Raw genomic sequence first — 19,085 nt, 5'->3', positions numbered from 1 at the left:
GTTTACATATTTTTATAGCTTTAAAGGATATACAGGGCATTACACCATATGAAAGGTTGGAATGTACATAAGCATAGTAGGCGACTTTTAAAATAGGAGGAGAGATGCTTTTGTAAGAATTCTGAAAGCATAACATAATTTGTACAGTTTTCCAGAGAGAAAGTTTACATGTTGAGTCCAGGACAAATTGGAATCAATCCATACTCCCAAAAATTTTGTGCACTCGATTTCTTTTATATTCTGATTGTCAATATAAATACATATATATATATATATATATATATATATATATATATATATATATATATATTTATTTGCAAGATTTTATGAGTTTTATTTTGATTAAAATGAATAAACACTGTTTTGTCGATCATTTATATTATTGTTAGGATATTCTCATTTCTATTTCTGAAAATCGCTCCACTAGCTATCTGGGAACCAGAAAGACAGTTGATTCTTTTCATATTCTTTTCTAAGTCGCAGAAAGTAGTAGGCCTACTTTCGGTATACGAAATAAAACTGTAAACTGTAGGTATAACATGCAAGTTGTACAATAACACGATCAGTGGTGTATTCAGTCTGTCGAGGTACTATTTCTCGAGGCCTGGTGGTGCCCTCAGGGCACTTTTCTGATTTTCATATTATTTTATCGCCAAATTTTCTATTTATACAGGGTGATTCACGAGGAAAGGTAAAAAATTTGGGATGTGAATTCTGAAGTCATTCTGAGTCAAAAAGCTCATATGAATATAGGTCCGTTTTCGAACGGCTACAGAGATATGGCTCTTTGATTTCACAAAAACTACTGAGATTCCATTGTACTAACTCGCATTTAGAGATAGATAACGGACAAATTTAAAGTTTATATTCACGTATTCATACATACCTAATATTCTAGACGTCAGGGTCGATGTTTTCGCACATTTTCAAGGGTTCCTCCTTCTGCTTCAGTGCACTGTTGCGCTCGGGTGTGAATCGCACTCATTGTTCGGGAGAGTTGCTCGTCGCTGTTCTTTATGCTGCATCCAAAATACTGTCGATTAGCGACTCTCTCGTTTCCCCCTTCCTTTGCTATACCAAGTCTTTCATCCAACCCCATAGACAGTAAGTACGCTTCAATATGGTACCCTTCTGTTCGGAAAGTGTTCATATTCAGCTACGGCACACAAGGAACTTCCATCGCACAAACCATAAACATACACAATATCGGCGTATTCTGTAGTCGAAAATTTATAAGGCATCTTGAAAAACACAACTTAACACTTCAGATAACTGTACCTGTATAACTACTATACTGTAGGTAGCTGACCGAACTGCTATGAATTGATGATAGTGTATTTGTGTTATCTGCGGGTTCTGTGTCATTATATCAGACAAGGGCAGGCGAGTGGACATTTGTAATGCCCCACCACCCAGTTTCTTTCTCTTATCTACATCGCTCACAATGCATATTCCAATGTTATGTCAGTCATTGCAATCGATGACCTTGTCTCACGTTCTCACGTCAACAGGATATGGTAACGTCTGATTCTCATTGGGGCGAGACGTTTTACCAAAAATATGCATCTAGCTCCATCATCGTTCGAAAACGGACCTATGTTCATATGAACTTTTTCACCCAAAATGGCCTAAGATATCGTATCCTAAATTTGTCACTTTTCCTCGTGAATCACCCTGTATAAAATCATCTTTTATTTATATTTAAGCAATTATTTCCAAGTGAAGTCTACTCTTCAGACCTAACAACCTCTTTATCTTTGCTGTCAGGCAGTTGCTTCAATTTTGTTTTATAAATGGGTATATGCAACCAACTGTTTCTGTTCAAACAGAATGGCCCAGTAGCTTACGCTTTGAAATCCCAGAGCAGGGCACTTTTTTTTTTTAAGAGAGAGATACACCACTGAACATAATGATGTGCTAACGTCTGCAGTGGTGTTAATAATCAAATTCTCTGTTTATGTCTTAGGAGAGCATTCCACCTACATTCCAACACATCAGAGTAAAACATCCGGTGTTGCCAGTACGTCAACTACTATGTCTCGAATTTGTGGATACAATGTAAGTGGTGTAGAGGTTCAACAAGATATGTCCTCCCTCCTGGATTATGCAGAGAGGAGTAATGTGGAAATGCTCCTGTCAAAGAGAACTTGCTATCAGACTGAAAAAATAATGTCAATGAAATATCCAGTGGAGGAGACAACTGTGTCACTAGAAGAAGGTGGGAAAGTGAGCACTCCACATCACGGTGCTTTCCATTTCACCAAAGCTTCTTCTGTGACCACGACAACAACAAAATGTCCGTCTAAAACTGAGCATACAGTTGTAACATGTACAGATAATGCTAACAACAGGAAAGATTTCCCTGTTCCTTAACATGTACATAAACTTACTCTCTAAAGACTCATCCAAGGTGAGCATTCACATACTGTAAGCATTGAGGGAGTGACTATTATATTGTACATAATGTAGTTGTCTTCTGAGGAAATATTACATATACTGGGTTATAAGTAATATCACACATAATTTATCGTTTCTGTAAATTTGATCTAATGTCATATGGATAAAAGGAAGCTACTTTGTAGTAGGCATTGTTTCAACTTAGTAAATATAGACATTAAAATTAGTGTATACTATATTTTTGTTAAATCAGAATGAACTTTTACTTCACTGCTATCAGCAGTGCAGTGGTTCTCACTATGAAGTCCAGTGTACCAAATCGCATGAATACATTAATAGACAACTCTAAGTACAAGAAGTGTAGGTCTTTCCGTTTGTTCTTAAATTTACTTGAGTGAAGTGATTGTAATATTTTGTCAGGAAGATTTGTTTTAATGACGAAGAAAATTGGCCCTGGCCTATTTCACGAAACAATCTTGGACTCTTCTTGGTGAGATAGAAAAAAAAAATATGGGCCACTGAAGATCGAACTTGTAACAGAAAATCCCAAAGACTTAGAAATTTAAACTAGAAATTGACCATAGTAGTCTGACCTTACAATTGTACGACATACCGGTATAACAATTTTCGTATAACAACACTGTACTGTAAAAACTGACTTTCCTGGAAGCCACAAAAACAGAATTAATATAGCCTATACCATACTCAAAGTTTTTCATTATAGATAAAGGTAAAGGTATCCCTTATATGTGCCATGAAGGTGCTTGGGGGACATGGAGATAGAGCTCCATATTTTCTTCACCTCAGCACTAAAATGAGATGGTGTGGTCAACACCATGCTGCGCCTGCCTTTACTCTCAGAAAAGACCCGGTACTGAATTTGATATGAGGTTGAATGAACCTCAGAGTCGTTCTGGAAGTTTGGCAGTGAGAAAATCCCGTCACCATCCGGAGTTGAACCCAGAAGCTTCCAGTCTGTAGTCAGCTCTACCAACCGAGCTGGCATCCAGCGTTTTTTATTAACATATTTTATTTCTTTTATTAGAACATTTCATGTTAAGAACTGATTCAATGTTACTGAGATGGAGTGCCATGGTTTGGGTTGTAAAATTAGAAAGATTTGATGTTCTCTTTTACCAATCATAATCAAAATGAGTTAACGAATTTCTGTGTTTTATTATTGTCAGAGAACTTATTTTCATTTCATTAATGGTCGTTACTTCGAACATTCGTCAAATTGATGGTCAAATTTTATGATGGACTTCCAGTCCATCAACTGAGTGGACTATTGGTGAAGAAGGATTGCGCAGTTGGCCATCTTCAGTTTACTTGCTGAAAATAAAGTGTGACCCTCTGATTGAGGTTCTGGCTGGTATGTAAATCTCACAGACAGTACATCTCACTTGATGATATGTGTCAGAGACAGAACAATTGTTTGTATACGGTACCGGTACATCTGAAATCTGATTAGTGTAATATGTTACTAGACAGCGATGTAAGCAATGGAGGGGGAAAGGAAATGGCCACTCTACCCCATTATCTCCTGGCTTAGTTTTCTCATGAGTGATGCCTTATTAATGTCACTTATGAGGTTCAAACCTGTCTTTGGACTGTTGACTGAACAATAACAACAGTAAAGAGTGCTTTTCTAACTACTGCTGTAGACATTTCTTAAGTCGTATAGAACTGGTAAAATGGCAGATCATTTTGATGCTGAGGCGTTGTACATGGAGAATAGAAAATAATTATGTGACCTGTATGTTCTTCACAAGAAATGCATGGTGGATATTATTTGCTGAAACCATATTAAATCTCCTGGGCAAAATTCAATAAAAACTATAGTGATTCTAGCAATAAAAAATCGATCACAGCAATTGCAATTAACTTTTAGAGAATTGAAGCAACAAGTTTCATTTCATATTGTTTCTTAACATTACGTCTTGCCATATAGATTTGTGTTCATTGCTTTTCCCAACCAATCCTGTCATTCCCGATATCTAGTGGTTACCATGGGTCCGATGTTTTTAGGTCGAACACTGCTGAGGATGACGGATTTTAAAGGACATTAAATTCATTACCATGTTGTTTTCCGGGAAGAAAGAAAGTCTAGGAGACATATAAAATAATCCTGTTCCTGATAAAGGACACCAGGCAAAATTTCAAAATTTGTCTACTACTACTACTACTACTACTACTACTACTACTACTACTACTACTACTACTACTACTACTACTACTACTACTACTACTACAGCTATCACCACCACCACCACCACCACCACCACTGTTGGGTTTCTGCCAGTTTGGTTAATCAGGAATGACTGGAACTGTGTTCCCCTCTGTACTTAAAGTTGGTTGCTGCGAGTCATGCTAGCTGATAACCAATTCTATATGCAGTTCAATTGTGTGTGGTGCAATTTTGACACTTATATTGCTCTGTGTGTGATACGTTGTGTAATATTGGGTAATATCATGAGAATTCGATATAATGAAGAAAAAATTCATATACGAAACTTATGTAAAAAAAATATTCTTAAATATCCTGCAAGAGGAAATTTCATTGTATTTATACTGGGATACATGTTCCATCATCACAAATAACTTTTAATTTACTGAAAAAATACAAGCATATGGTACCCATAGAGACAAAATTATACAAGACATAGGCCCAATCCTGTTTTAACAGAGGAAAAACTTTAAGACCTAGGGTACCAATTAGGAAATTCTCGTTGGAAGCCTTTGCAACTATTAGCATTTAATATTTTCAACTGCAGTGACGCATTTTTAAAAGCAGAGGTTGAAAACTTTGATTGAGCATTACTAGGAAATTTTTTTCTTTTAATGTGTGTAAATCATCTTAACACAGTTTATCAGTTAGACCTGTGCTTAGTCTTATCTGTGATTATTTTTCTTTTGTAATAATTTACATTTGCACATCAATTTTTACACAGAATGAGCCAAAAGAAGTAAATCCTTTTTAAATAACAATAATTATGATAGTTTACTACTTATGTCCCTCTTTTTTGCTGCAGGTTAGTGCTGTGAATGTTGAGTTTCAAACACGAACAGGTGGACTAATGCAAAATGTGCTTCTATTGTCGAACTGCTCTTTATCCATGGACGAAGCATTGTGCAAGCACAGCGAGCATACAGACGAAAATTTAATGTTTGCATTGCTCCCTCAATACATGTCGTAAGACAATGTGTTGATCATGCAAATCTAGCTTTCAGGTAGTAGCTCCCTGTAAAGCAGGTTTGAATAATTTAGAGGAAAAATTGTTCCAGGGCCGGGTATCGATCCTGGGACCCTTCACTTAGCGCACGAATGCTCTGCCAATTGAGCTACCCCAGAAACTACACATGACACCGTCACAATTCTTCCTTTATATCCACACAACTCAAATGGGCTGACAAGGCGCCAGAACCCAACTTTGAGTGCACACATATATTCTTTACTGGAGGTATGTTAACAGGAACCCACAATTTAAGTCACACAGAATTTGTGTGCACTCAAAGTTGGGTTCTGGCACCTTGTCAGTCCATTTGAGTTGTGTGGATATAAAGGAAGAATTGTGACTGTGTTGTGTATAGTTCCTTGGGTAGCTCAGTCAGCGGAGCAGTTGTGCGCTAAGCGAAGGGTCCCGGGATCGATATCCGGCCCCAGAACAATTTTTCCTTGAAATTATTCAATGTGTTGATCAGTTCTGTGCCAGATAATGTTGCAGACAAACCCCCTATCAAAAAGTTCTAATTCATCTTGTAATGCAGATATCATACGTCAGTGTTAAACAGTCCCCAGAATCAATTCATCATTTTCAAGAGCTGGGTATACTCAAAATTCTTTGCGGATTATCTTGAGTTTTGATATGTAGCTACATATTCTTATAAAATTGAAATTGTTAAAAAATTAAAGCCTGCCTGTGTGCACAGAAGATTTCAGTTTACAAATGAATCCATCATGCTGGCAGAACAACCAAATTTCCACAGGAAGCCCCACAGCTTCTGTTTATTTCCTCTGGGCATTCATCAAGGATAATGTCTACAGTAATAAGCCAAGAACGACTGCTGTTCTTAAGCACGACATTGAAACAGCAAATCATCTTCTTTCATAAGAAACTTTGGTTAAGGTTATGACAAGTGTGGTGACTTGAATTCGTCAATGTCAGTATGTGAATGGTCAGTAGCAGCTCATGATCATTTTTGTTGGTGGGGCCAGATATTTCACGAATTTTGCGATATGCGTTAAATAATGCACCAAGATATTTTATTTCATTTTACTTAATTATTTCTACTTAAAATAATATAATTAAAACTACCACCTACTTAATAACGCAAATTCAACATTAAACTCACCAATTTGCAGAATTATTTATAAAGATGACGTGCTCGTCTGCCCTTCTTTCTGGCAAACTTTTCGATGACCCTATTCTTAAGTTCGAAATTTGATAGAGATGCTCCTCAAGAATAGAACAGAAAGCCAACGAATTCAGCCTGTCTTGACCCATGGTGTTTCTGAGAAATGTTTTTATCCTGTTTAATGTGCTGAAACTCCGTTCTGACACAACTGTTGAAACAGGTGTTGCTAGTGCAATTCAAAGGGCTTTTTCCACTTCAGAGAATGAATCTTCAAAGGAGTAATCCATAAAAAAACTGAACAAATCACACACAGAGGAAATGTCTTTAAGTGTATCATTTCGATAGATCACTGATAGTTCATTAATAAATTTTTCTTTCGAAATTAAAGGACATAATTTTTTACGAAAATATTAGCCAGGTCGGTAGGGAACTTATCTCCATATGAAGCAAATTTCTTTGGATCAAGCATATTAAAGCTGCCAAATATATGTGATTGCAGGAAACGTAATTGAATTGGTTGATAATGATATTGCATATTTCTTTGGCATCTGCCAACAGGTTTACTTGCCTACTGAGTTTCAGTCTTTTTCTTGGAGGAAACAAATATTCTTCTTCATCATCGACATTTATTTCATATCTGTTAGTGTTCCCTCCTATTTCCATTACCAGTACAGCTGACTCAAAATGTTGTAATGTGTCAGATATTCTCAATCTATTTGCAGTTTGCATCTGTATTATAGGCCTATTGTATAATATATCAACATGTTTCATTAAGTCATGAAGGAAATTTAGAAAAACAAAAATTCATTATTATTTAACAAGTTTTTTAGGCCAAAAGCTTCTCTCACCATTATATCATTCCATTCTTTTGAGTCATCTGCCTCTTCAATCCTTTCGAAGCATTTCAATAGCTCCGCTTTATTTCCCTTAATGGAGGATACAACTCAGGACTGAAAGTTCCATCATATTACTGAAATGGTTGGTATGTGCTTACTGCATACAGATCAAAGTAGGTCACTACATTAGGTGAATTGGAGAAGAATGCTATGAATCCAGTAATATTTGCAAAAAAGAAAAAAAACAACTTCACTGATTTAATGCGTTTTGAACATGTATTTTTTTTATAACTAAATTAAGTTGGTGGGCATAGCAGTGAACAGATTTCGCATAAGGAAATGTTTTCTGCATCAAAGTCTGGTCCCCACCCTGGTTTCCACTCATTACTGCAGCACCATCATATGCTTCAACTATGAGTTTTTCTAAATTGGAAGGTTGTAGTCTTTGTTTTAGAACCTGGGTTAGACTGTTAGCCATGCGGTTGTTCACAGAACAAATATCTGCGACAGTTGCTTCCGTCTGTCAGGTGGGCCAGCTTGGACGGGTCCCAATGAAGCATATACTCGGTAATGGTAACTTCGTAACACTTCGTGAATTTCCCTCGGTAGTGAATGCGACATTGCACGCCTCACACCATTGCAGTTGAGCGCTAAAGTGATTCAAATTGTGAGGCCCTTTGATGAGGGCCCAAGCTCGCAATATTTAGTGTCATACAATCTTTGACGTTTTACTAACACACATCGCGTACTGTGATGAAGTTTACTGAAAAAATTATGAATCCAGTATACTGTCTGAACAAATTTTACGTATTTTAAATGCGAAAAAAAAAATATATATGTGGGGGACGAAATATTGGTGGAGCACGGCCCCGGTGGCCCCTAAGTACCGGTCGCCCCTGTGAATGGTGGTCATATGCCCGTATTTCACAAATAATCTTCAGTCTATAGGTTTCCAATATATACATATATTTGTGTTGTACCTCATAAGGTTGTTTATTACATAATAAATAAAAGAAATGGGCTTACTTCTTTTGGTCTATCCTTTATAATATAAAATTATTCAATAGCATATCTTGTTTAAATTGTGTAAGTAATTTAACTTATCTACTAGAGTTTGAGAACAATCATCATCCCACCAAAATAGAAATCATTTGAGACTCGTTTTATTTGAAATGTGTTTAAGATGTTTTTCCAAATACAGTAGAATCCCTCTTAACTGGTAGCAAAGGGACCAGACTAGTTTCGGATACGAGATTTTTCCGGATAATTGAATAACTACCTGTATATACAAAAAAAAAAAATTCCGAAAAAAAAAAGTTCGTATTTCATGGTGCCAAATGTTGAAACTGCAGCCATGTGAAGGTTATTTCTCTATCACTTGCTCTTAACTGAATAAACATAAAAACTGTGTGGATTTTCTTTGTTAAAACACATCACATAACACAAATAATAAACTAATTTTAGGTTCGAATATTCACTGAAAACGAAAGTTCGTGCGAACTTCCTAATATGGCAAAACTGATGGCCCACACTGGCAATGTGGCAGCTTTAAACTTTTTTTTTTGCCCAGCGAAAAGTGCCGTTGTTTTGGTATTGCTGGTTATTTGGGTGCCGATTACGAGGGATTTTACTGTTATATGTTTGATATGCAGACAATCTTCAATGTGACTGACAATGTGGACGCTTTTATATCATTTTATTCTACGGGAAATATATGGCTTTCTTCTCTATAAATGAATTAAGGAATCTCCAAATTGAAGAGTAATCCCGTTATTTATTTATGAGTGTTAATGAAACGAAGGGAAAAGTGCACAATACTGGAGCGGCGGATTTATTCGGAAATAAAAGCGAAATTAGACTCCTGTTCTTTCCTCCTCCTACTCTCCTTCTCGTCTCTTTCTCCTCTTCTATCTGTCATATCTTATCATCTATTTCACATCATATATCGGGCCCACCCGAACAACCTCTAAATCTCCAACATAAATACACCTTCATTAATAGAAACCCCACACTAGATGCCATCAACAACAATGTTAATTCAGAATATTGGCAACAGGGTTTAAGCACAGTCTAGTATGTACAGTCACGAAGCTCAATACATAGGGAATATGCATTCATAGATAGTTGCTAACCACTAGGATCGCTACTGTCGCCTTATACAGACAATGCGAAATAGTCCTGGCACAGTCTACTGTTCCTAGTACCCTCAACAACTCAAGTTTCGTGACTGTATATATTAGACTGTGCATTTAAGCACGACACAGTTAACCAGCATTGAGTGAAATCAACAGTACACAGCGAGCAGTGAACCGTCAGTGTAGTGTACCTACTTCAATTTTACTAACGGTATCCGTATAGGTTAATGTTAATAGCGTTTTATTACTTCAAAACATCACGTTGACAATTCAAGAGTACGAATGAAGACGCGAATTAGATGGTATAAGGTGAGCACTAAAATGACATATTATCTATATATAATTTGTGTGTCAATGCTTCCCTTATCCGCAAAGGCGATATTCATTGCATTTACGATAGAGCCGAGGGCATATAGCGGGGGCAAGTCCCCGCTGCCCCCAAGATACCTTCGCCATAATCCTTCTGTATTATTCCTGAACCGTCAGAAACCAACATAATGCACAACAAACATAGATAAAAGTATCAGAGTTAACAGTAATGCATACGAGATGTAAGAGTAGTTCAAAAGTGGCATGTGTGAACAGCTGGCGTCTTTTACGTTATTACCACATGCCCGCTCCGGTATTGTGCACTTAAGCCGAAACGAACTCTTGTTTTAACGAGACATTGAGGAAATGATTGTGGTTAAGTTGGTGTTCATAAGACAAAATCTGATGACCACTGGTGAAACTCATTAAGAGTATAGTGAGTACCACTGACCTACAGGTTGTGTTTATACTTTTGTCTGAAATATCAGGTTCCCTGATACAAAAAAAAATATATATAATAATATGCATACCAGTATCTTTCTGGCTTGTAAATGTACATATTAACTCTGAGTATAAACATTTCAGAATTATATTACTGGTATTAATGTATATCGAATGAGGCACTTATTAAGAACTTGTGTTGTCATATGGACGAAGAATGATCTTAAAATTTGTAGGAAATGATCAGTACTGTACTGCTTTATCCTGAATGCGTAAGGATTTTCAAATGTTGGTTATTTGTTCTTCTTCATCAGAAAGAAAAATAACAAAGATAAGTACAGATGAGTAACCAGAAAACTTGAGATTTCGGAGGGCAAATAGTGAAATACTTACGAAAGTCACAATATTTCAAAGTTAAGAAAAATTATGAAAGAAATTAATCTACACTATAAGCAAAATTCATGGTTTTATGGATTTTTTACGAGAAAGTGCATTATATGATGGCATTATTGGCACTTATTTTCCTGTAGTCTACCACAATACATACCGACAAATGTCTCTGGTGTTTCTGTCAGCCAGCTAATGCGAAGTCCCACCTGCTACCACCATTGCTTGTATCCGCGGCCAGATTAAAGCTAACATACTGTTATATTAATACATTTAATAAGTTTTCTAAATCGGAGATTTCTGTTTTATGACTACCAGTAACCACTAAAGTTGCCAATTTGATTATTCTCATGAGTGTGTCTTCCCTTATTTCCATGGCTGGTGAATCCCCAAATGTTTACCTAATTTTATCATTTCTGACTGGTGCTATGTTTCCTTCACGCATCATCTCTTATTGTGTATGTGCCAAGGGAGAAGAAATGAGGAAAAGAGAGACAGAGAGATCACCACGTGAAAGGGGCATGATAGGTGAATCCCTGTCCAGCGAAAACAGCCGTGGCAGTCTATGTTTGGCAGCCTGCAGTAAAGGCACGCAGTAACTCTGCTAAAAATAAACGCAGTTTATTATGTTTTGCAATGGTTACATATTCAATGCATGAACATGTACACATTTTGAAAACGTAAATATGGAAAGAAAATTGTGTGGCAGAACAAGGAAAATTTTTAGATGTAAAATTCCTGGCTGCAGAATTACGTGTAGAAAAAACAATTTTAAATTTAATGAATAGATTTAATGAAACATGTTATGTGAATTATATGGATGTAAATTCGGTATCATACAAGATGGGCAACACTTTTAGCAGCTACTGTGAGGAGAGTGAGTACTGAATGTTATTAATATAACATAGTACCCAATTTTTAATCCGGTGAAGCATCATGAGTCCACAGATACAAGCAGTGGCTGTAGCAGTGGGACCTCCCACTGACCGCTGATAATGTTTGCTGGGTCTCAATGTATATTTACATTCGAAATCTATATGACTTTTTGTTCATGTGTCAGCATGCTTCAAAAGTGACTTAATTATTTCATTAACATTTAATGCACCTGTACTACAATTGTTCGCATTGAAAATGACAATAATAATCGTGCAACAAAGTGTGACTAAGATGAAATTATTTTAAGAAGCTGATTCAAATATGTGTAGCAATAACAATAAATATATCTGAAATGTAGCTACACATATGTACGAGAGGGAGAATCAATTTAGCCCTCACAACTATATCCTAATGTTAAGTCTTGATCAGAACGAAACAGAAGAGCAGTAGGTTACGTGATTCTTCACACATTGTTGTCAATTTGTAGTTTTGTATTTAAAATTTGTGAAAATATAAAACTAAAACTCTTCAGCACATAAGTGGAATGTGTATATTTATGATGATGTTAGTACTTTAATCTTCATATTGAAATTAGAGAGCCTAAGTGATTGCAAAACAACACCAGTAGCCTACAGCAAGTAGACACATAATATTACAACTTCTGTCTGTGGATAGAGTTGTCACATTTTCTTTAGAAGACGACAGTGAACTACATAAGTCCAAACTAAAGCGAAAATGTGGAATAAGGTAAAGAATCTGTCACAAAATAGAATCCGATGGAGACACTTCCTGCTATGAGATAAAGGAGATGACGATGATGACGATATAAAAATAAATATAATGTGTTCATAATACATTTTCCTCATTTTAAGTATGTAATATTACACTATTTGTTTGTACTTTTTTGAACATACAGTATTATTGTATAGTATTTTTCATACCGTTCACAACCAATCAAAATCAGCAACGTCGCCAATATAAGTATTTCCGGTTTGCTCTGATCATGCCTTGCACTTAGGTATATCGTTACATTTGTTCGTGTTTAAGAATTTGGTCATGTTCTATGAAGTAATTTTGAAAATAGAGCATTAAAGTATTATTAAAGTTGCAGTACTGTTCAATGATATGTAATTTCTTAATCTCAGTGACTGGTATTTACTAAGATTTTAGCAAGATACCGGGATTCTACAATTTGAAGTGATAGAACTCTGGGAATCTCTGTGTCACTGCAATCTACAGGCTGCGCCATAAGTCACCGTACCTCTATATTTGTTTTTGAAAGCCATGATAATGGTTATGATGATGTTGGAGATCTAAGATCAGTGCACCTTCCTGGGAAGTTATCGTTTAGAAAATCAAGAACAGGTAACACGAAATGGGCCGGCGCACCTCTTGCTGCAATCATACCTGATCCATAACTCCTCTTTCGGTTAGCTGGTGTATTAACTAATATGGAAGCATCTCCAGATAGATCCTTCCATTAACAGGTCCTTCAGAGAAATATGGTCCAACCACACAATTTGCAGCAACATCTGCTCACAACCAGTGGCGAAGCTCTTAAGAGGCTTTTGAGACTTTACTATAAAAAATTTGAGTTATACTTAATAATAGTAAGCCTATAAGTTCGTAATAACGATGTATCGTAATGCTTGATTTCACTCCGATTCTTCCTTATATTAAGTTCACTGTTGGCAGTCATTCAAGGATGGTGAGTTCAGTGCGAGGCTTGTGGCAGAAGCCTCTAAAGGCATAGCTACGACCTTGACACGCAAGCTTGAGGGGGGGACCAGAGAGGGAGTATCGATTCGCTACATCTCGGTACGAAATGCGGCTAGCCTCAACTTCACAACAATACGTTGAGCTATATAGGTGTTCTGTGTATGCGCTGCATTGTTGAATGTTAGTGTAATCAAAAGTGCATGCGTGTGTTACATATTTTGTGTAAAATTGCTCATACTGAGACAACATTGAGGTTATTATTTGTAGAATTGAAAGTGAAACTGTTTTTAAGTTGTGTGTATGAAAAAAAAATGTGCTTATAAAGGTAGGAGATCGACACCACATTTACATATTAAAATAGCGGATGGAGGAAGACAAAATAGAAATTTTCAATTGTCATGGTACAAGAAATATCCTTGGCTAACAGGGTGCACTGAGACAAATAAGTTATATTGTTATACTTTTATTCTGTTTGGGGGTTAAATTGAGTGGTCATCATCTTCTTGTGGGTTCTGTGTCACGAAAAATTTTGATAGAAAAGCCGAAAAACATCTGCTCTATAAAAAGATATAAGGCAAAGAGATTTTTTTTCAACCTACCAAGTATTTACACCTTAGCTTCGCTACTACCCACAACATAACACATGTTGGATTGTGTTCAAATTCCAGTTGTGAAATGTGGATTTTTTTTCGCACAAAAAACGATATTCCGATCGCGATTGCTGCGATAAATTGCACTCATGAGAAAAGAGGGCATGTCGTAGAGATAATGGTGGAAACTTCTTTAATAAAGCACATACTTCACTACGTTTATTCATATGACCATCACGAAGTTCACTGATGAAACAAATTCGAAATGGTCTCACCTGTAAGTTCTTCTGTGACGACGCATTGTTGTTGCCAAAATACTGTTATTTGTTACTATGTGATATTCCAAATTATAGTTTACAAAAATAAGTTACATGAACATTAAATATTATGATAAACTCTAGGGATAGGGTGACTTATGGCGCACCCTGTACATGAATTTAGTACATAGTAACTGTTGCTATTATTATTATTATTATTATTATTATTATTATTATTATTATTATTATTAACAATAATGCATTTATATTTTGCCACAATTTCAGTTTGCTGTAATAAAGTGAGTATCTCACACAAATTTGTTATCTTATGTACTATAGTAATTATGTGTATTAGTCATAATTTCACTCATATAAAATCAATTAAATCTACAAAAACTGCCAGCCTTTCAAAAAGGATTTTGTTTAAAATTTACCACGCTCTTACGTGGCGCGACAACCCATGTAGGGCCAAAACCGACCAGTCTCATGCCTCAGCAGAGGTGAACGATCATCCAACCAGTACCCTTCGCCCTGTTGTAGCTGGTTTCCAAAACTGGATTTCACTACCTAGTCTAGCCCCAAAAACTCATCACCACTGACCGAAACTTAATGAAAATATTTCTTTCCCCAGAAGACCTGAACCATCGTCATTCCGTAATGTGAGTTCAGGCATGATGCCTTACAAAACAACACTGTGATGCAGGACAAAATTGACCACTGACACTTTGGAATCGATCTTTGCGTTTGCACATTATTTGCAGTGCAGAGTGGAGAAATTATAATTTTAAATTTGTGATTGATATGTGCTATTTACCAGCATAGAAACTATACAAGATGTTTAAAAATACACGGCAAAATTTCAGGGTTGGATTCAACACATCTAGAGGATCAAAAATGTTACATAAATAAGGGTTCGGAAATTTATAATTATTGAGATACCGTATCAGAGAATCAAGTATTTTATGTTAGTACATTACTAGCTCCAGTTTAATTTTAAAATGATGCACCATGTTCAGCACCTTACAAAAGGTGTTCGAAATGCCCATCTCTGCCATACTGCAGGATTCTGCTCGTCATCCCATTGGAGTACGAACATGCTCAGAAATGCCTGGTATTGTACGTATTGTTTGACAACCCCGCACAGGAAAATGAGCAGCCAAAGTAAAACCACAGTCTAGTATATACAGTCACGAAGCTTGAGTTTCGAGGATACTAGGAACAATAGACTGTGCAGGTACTATTTCGCATTGTCTGTAATGAGGCGATAGTAGCGATCCTAATGGTTAGAAACTATCTATGGATGCATATTTACTAAGTATTGAGCTTCGTGACTGTATATATTAGACTGTGGTAAAACTTCAGCAACAGCTCAGAAACTGTACATAGATGTGCAGAATAATTTTAAAACACTCACCCACATTATGAAAGCAGCAGCTTCTAATAGAACTTTGTCCACAGTGCAATAATAATTGAGGCACTCAGAAGCAAAGTAATATAAGTGACATTTTTTAAAAAGTGAGATAAGTATATATTCTAAATCTTTAACGTCACTTCTGTTCAGAGAAAAAGTAATATAAGTGCAGTTCCAGTCAGTGCTGCTCCATGTTGGCCTTACACTTGTATTACAATGCATACAGAGTTTTGACTGAGAGGCAAACTAATACAAGTGCGTTGTTGCGTTTCTTCTGTGTATGACTAATTCATTTGCCATAATGGAGAGAGGTAATAGATTACATATTCGAAACATCTTCGTGGAAGGCCTGCACACATTGAGCTGGACCAACTATACAGTGATCCAATAAGGATAACTTTTTCTAAGTGGAGCAACTTGCAATAGCTAAAGAAATTCATCCCACTCATACATCACTCTTTATTTGATGACCTGAAGCATTAGGATGGGCCTATAATAAGGACTGTAGGACGTGGAAAAGTGCGTGGAAGAGGAAGTTGAAGGAATATTCGCGGTAGGAGCACTACAGATGCACTTCATGACAGAAACATAGATGTTTCAGCAGAGAGAGATGTGACTTCATTAGATGAGGCTAGTGACGTAATGAACAGCGACCAAGGCTGAATTTCATTTAAAATTTGAAATTTTCTTACCCCTCTTCTTTCGGAGTACCAAAAACCACATCAACTGTTGCCCTAGAAATTGAATATAATATTCAACCAATCAGACACTATGTATTAAAAAAGGACCTAAAAATACATTTAAAATTGCAAGCCTCATCCAGATCTCAGATGTTCTTTAAACTGTCAGATAATATCCTATGTAATTTCTACAAAATAAACAAAGAAGAAATACCAGTCTATATCACAGACACACTCATTGCTAAAACTCCAGTTGTAAATGAAATTCCTCCATGAAAATGGATAATTCCAGAACATTGCCTACAAATTCCAGGACATCATTTCAAAAATAATCCTCCATGCATTCTTAAGTTAGACGCCATGGAACTACTATGCAGCTCATATAAGGATTACCTTCAAATTTATACAGATGAATCTCTAAACCCTGATGATGGAACATCAGGAGCAGGGTATTACATTCCAAAATATCAAGAAAATTACTTCATGCCATGTTCAGCCTCCTCCAGTCTTGACACTGAATTGCTAACTATTGATGCTGCTCTTTAGTGTGTTACTCAAATTTCTGAAAGATCTATTTGAATACTTACCGACTCCAAGGGGGCTATATTTAATACAATCAAATATGTACCACACCTATACGCACATAGAATTATTCCAATTCAGAAACAACTAAGTGAACTAAAAAAACTCCAAAAGAAAATAAAATTTCATTGTGGTCTACCTGGAAACGAGAAAGTCGATAACGTTGCGAAACAGGCAACATATTTGCAACCAAGACCTCTTCAAGTGATATCTCTATCCAATGCCTTTACTTCAGTAAAGTTTCATTTTATAAACTTATGGATCAACAATTGGCTCTCTTCTGACAAAGGAAAAATTTTACAGTCTGTACAAATGAAACCGAATGACCTGGAAATGTACAAAAACTTGCCCAGACATGTTCAAACATTTTTAACAAGAGTCAGAACTGGTCACATTGTCACACAATTGTACCTACACCGATTTCACCTTTCTGATACTCCTACTTGTCTGTGGTGTAATAATCATGATGAAGATCTGGAACACATTCTTCTATACTGTCCATCCATAAACCACAAAAGAAGTAAATTAAAATCATCAGTATCAGTTGCAGAAAACACATCTCTGCAGTATATATTGACTACACCTCAACTCTGGCTACTAGCAACAGGCATCTATAATGAACACCGATCAAAATACCCCTAATTTACTATGAAAAAGAAGAACTGAAAATACTACAGTGGACTATAGTTGACTTTATGTTGTCAGCAAACAACTGGATACATTAAGAAGATTGATTGATTGATTCTTTCGGTTATACAAACACATTTTTTGTTATAATATGATAATAAGAAAGCTCAAATGCTGGTAAGACAGAAATGTTTCAATGTTGTAAGCAATGTCCTTGTTCTTGTTTTAAATAATATAAAAATACTGAAAACCCTTGCACTTATATTACTTTTCCACAAAAATATGTTCGTGGCAAAATAATACAAGTGACTTTAGGACCCTATTTTACCTAAACTGTTTTAGAATAGATAATTTTTATTTAGAAGTTAAAAAATATAGGTACCAACATATACAACTATAAATTTACAGCAACATAGCCCTGTAACAGATTTTTTAATTTCCGTTTTAACTTCAAAGTCACTCATCTCAAAACTTACTAAATGTCACTTGTATCACTTTGCTTCTGAGTGCCTCAATTGTGAGCCCATGCCTACCTAATTAGTTTAAACTACTACAATCCATTTACGAGTGCTAACAGATTCCGTTCATCACAAATCTTTATCAGCCACGACTGTACTATACTAAGTTAATTTTGTACCATTAATTTGCGACACTAACATACTTCAATGTCTGATATCTCAATAATTATCAATTTCCGGACCCATTTTTATATAACGGTTTTTATCGTCTACATGTGTGGAATCGAAACCTGAAATTTTACCGTGTAGGCCTATGTTTGAAACACTCTGCATATTTGTGTCTGAATAATTTTGCTGAAAATTTCATATTATAAACCATTCAACCATATCAACAGGATGACTAACAGCAGAATCCCAAAAATGATCCTTCATTACATACCACCAGGGAAGAGATCAATAGGACGTCCTGCAAAAGATGGATCGAGTCCATAATAAGGCAGATAGCCTAATGCGATAGCGTATTTGCCTGTTGATCCCAAGCTGCGCTCGGACATGGGTTCGAGTCTCACTTCGGCTGATTATCTGGTTGGGTTTTCTCCAGGGAATTTCCCAACTGTGAGGCGAACGTCTGGTAATCCATGGCGAATCTGCTGTATCTCGCCAAATACCATATCGCTGTCATGTCACCAATTCTATTGACTCTACATAATGTAGTATTGATACAGCGTCATTAAGTAACCAACTGAAAAACCTCCAACACAAAACCTTCAACCAAACAGTACAATAGGCCTGAGTTCTAATAAAGTTACACATCCCTTTCAATTTATCAACGTTAATTCTTTTGAATAATGTTATCTTTCACATCACATTAATGTTTCTATATTTTGTCACTCAAATTTATTTTCATTTCTGTTGTAAACTAAACAACATGAGATATAAGTGTTTGCTTAGCCTATAGTTTGCGTTAAATTGGCCACTCATCAAAATAATTTGTTACACTGCACATAAAACTATAATAATTACT

General features: G+C 36.1%; 1 protein-coding gene across 10 annotated transcripts in view; it reads left to right on the top strand.

The window, feature by feature from the left end:
* LOC138707878 (rho GTPase-activating protein 45-like) overlaps positions 1 to 14,401 on the top strand; it is a 200,512-nt gene extending 186,111 nt beyond the window's left edge. For 9 of the 10 annotated variants that reach the window (XM_069837891.1, XM_069837889.1, XM_069837890.1 and 6 more), the window contains one exon: positions 1,967 to 14,401. In XM_069837891.1, coding sequence (XP_069693992.1) covers positions 1,967 to 2,373 — 407 coding nt within the window. In that variant the 3' untranslated portion in view covers positions 2,374 to 14,401. The remainder of the gene's footprint in view (positions 1 to 1,966) is intronic. The other variant, XM_069837899.1, reaches the window with a different exon arrangement.
* The last annotated feature ends 4,684 nt before the right edge of the window (positions 14,402 to 19,085 follow it).

The sequence above is a fragment of the Periplaneta americana genome, chromosome 10 (assembly GCF_040183065.1).
Source record: "Periplaneta americana isolate PAMFEO1 chromosome 10, P.americana_PAMFEO1_priV1, whole genome shotgun sequence".
Classification (NCBI taxonomy): Eukaryota; Metazoa; Arthropoda; class Insecta; order Blattodea; family Blattidae; genus Periplaneta; species Periplaneta americana.
The sequence above is the reverse complement of the archived record's forward strand: the minus strand, read 5'-3'. Positions and strand labels throughout refer to the sequence as shown.